Below are 2,500 nucleotides of genomic sequence, written 5' to 3' on the forward strand. Positions count from 1 at the left end.
TAGGACTTGCAAGGAAGAAAAGCCTCATGCTTTCCTGATGTGTGAGTACACAGTTAATATTTCTACACGTTTTCAAAGAATATGCTAGGAGTCACTGGGAATCTGTGCGATCGGATGGGGAAGAGACAAAGTGGGGGCTTCCAAGTCATTAGGCAGCTCTAGAGATTTGGATAGTTCTTCTGCACTTTGACATTTGTTGTCTGCCTTTCATTGTGTGATACAAATCTTCTTGTTTTTTTGTTTCTTTTTTTCTTTCTGTTTTCTCGTTTTCCTTAAAGGTTTTCCAGTAGGCACCAGATCTTGGATCTGTGGAATATAAAGATGCTGAACAGCATTTTGTTGCTGAGTATTATGTCAGTGACTGCAATCTTAAAGACAGAGAGTCGTAAAACTGCCAAAGATATATGCAAGATCCGCTGTCTGTGTGAGGAGAAGGAGAATGTGCTAAATATTAATTGTGAAAATAAAGGTTTCACCAGCGTCAGTTTGCTGCTGCCTCCCCAGTCCAGAATATATCAGCTTTTCCTTAATGGCAACTTACTGAGCAGGCTGTACCCAAATGAGTTTGTCAATTACTCGAATGCGGTGACTCTACATTTGGGCAACAACGAGCTTCAAGAAATCAGGACTGGTGCTTTCAATGGGCTTAAGACACTGAAAAGATTGCATCTGAATAATAACAAATTAGAAGTGTTGAGAGAGGAAACTTTCCAGGGCCTCGAGAGTCTGGAATATCTGCAAGCAGATTACAATTTCATCAGTCTTATTGAAGCTGGGGCTTTCAGCAAACTGAATAAATTAAAAGTCTTGATTCTTAACGACAATCTCCTGTTATCTCTTCCAAACAATGTCTTTCGCTTCGTACTTTTAACCCATTTGGATCTGAGAGGGAATAGACTCAAAATGTTGCCTTTTGCTGGGGTCCTTGAGCACATTGGAGGCATCATGGAGATTCAACTGGAGGAGAACCCTTGGAATTGTACCTGTGATTTAATTCCTCTCAAAGCATGGTTAGATACCATCACCGTGTTTGTGGGCGAGATTGTTTGTGAGACTCCTTTTAGACTTCATGGAAAAGATGTCACCCAGCTCACTAGGCAAGATCTGTGTCCCAGGAAGAGTGCAAGTGATACAAATCAGAGATCTGTACATCCAGCGTTTCCAGATACTCGTATACAACGGATGCCTCCAACCTTTAACCCTGCAGTGAGCCCAACCAGAGCTCCAAAGGCCAGCCGGCCACCCAAAACCAGGAACCGACCCACGCCTAGAGTCACGGTGTCCAAAGACCGGCAGATTTTTGGGCCTATCATGGTGTATCAGACTAAATCTCCAGTTCCTCTAAGCTGTCCAGAAAGTTGTGTTTGCACATCTCAGACCTCTGACAGTGGCTTAACTGTCAATTGTCAAGAGAGAAAAATTAGCAACATTTCTGACCTTCAACCCAAGCCCAGCAATCCAAGAAAGATGTACCTTACAGGTAACTATCTTCAAATTGTTTATAAGACTGATCTTCTAGAGTTTTATTCATTGGATTTGTTACATTTAGGAAATAATCGAATAGCAGTCATACAAGAAGGTGCCTTTTCAAACTTGACAAGCTTACGTAGACTTTATCTTAATGGTAACTACCTTGAAATACTATATCCAGCCATGTTTGAAGGCTTGTACAGTTTGCAATATCTTTATTTAGAATACAATGTAATAAAGGACATTTTTCCACGTACGTTTGATGCTCTCAGCAACCTACAGCTCTTGTTTCTGAATAACAATTTACTGAGATCGTTGCCTGATAATGTGTTTGGTGGTACTGCCCTTACAAGACTAAATTTAAGGAACAACCATTTCTCATATCTGCCTGTAAAGGGAGTTCTTGACCAGCTCACTGCCTTCATACAAATAGATCTCCAGGAAAACCCTTGGGATTGCACGTGTGATATTTTAGGTTTGAAAAACTGGATTGAGCAATCAAGCTCCACTGTGGTCGTTCAGGAAGTAACCTGTGAGTCACCACTGAAACATGCTGGAGAGCATCTAAGGATTGTGTCTAAAGAGGCAATCTGCCCGGAGAACCCACACTTGGGGGATGCAACTGTGTTGTCTTTCAATCACAAAACCTACACGCCACATCCTTTGGGTATATCACCGAGTCCTTATCCAGAACTTCACACTGAGGTTCCATTGTCAGTCCTCATTTTGGGATTACTAGTGGTTTTCATTCTTTCGGTGTGCTTTGGGGCAGGCCTGTTTGTTTTTGTGTTGAAAAGGCGAAAAGGGGTACAGAGTGTCCCAAGCACCGGTGCAAACAATCTAGATATCAATTCTTTCCAACTGCAGTATGGGTCATACAATACCAATTCTAATGATAAAACTGAGGCCCATGTGTATAATTACATCCCACCACCTGTTGGCCAAATGTGCCAAAACCCAATCTACATGCAAAAAGAAGGAGACCCTGTTGCCTATTATAGAAACCTTCAAGAGTTTAGTTACAGTAAAC

At 41.7% G+C, this 2,500-nt stretch overlaps 1 protein-coding gene across 1 annotated transcript in view; it reads left to right on the forward strand.

The window, feature by feature from the left end:
- Window positions 1-2,500, forward strand: part of SLITRK2 (SLIT and NTRK like family member 2) — a 4,015-nt gene that overhangs the window by 391 nt on the left and 1,124 nt on the right. The window contains exons 1-2 of the mRNA XM_075323780.1: window positions 1-41; window positions 279-2,500. The exon at window positions 1-41 is cut by the window's left edge and continues 391 nt beyond it; the exon at window positions 279-2,500 is cut by the window's right edge and continues 1,124 nt beyond it. Of these exons, the coding sequence (XP_075179895.1) occupies window positions 322-2,500 (2,179 nt within the window). The 5' untranslated portion in view covers window positions 1-41; window positions 279-321. The remainder of the gene's footprint in view (window positions 42-278) is intronic.

The sequence above is a fragment of the Anomaloglossus baeobatrachus genome, chromosome 9 (assembly GCF_048569485.1).
Source record: "Anomaloglossus baeobatrachus isolate aAnoBae1 chromosome 9, aAnoBae1.hap1, whole genome shotgun sequence".
Lineage (NCBI taxonomy): Eukaryota > Metazoa > Chordata > Amphibia > Anura > Aromobatidae > Anomaloglossus > Anomaloglossus baeobatrachus.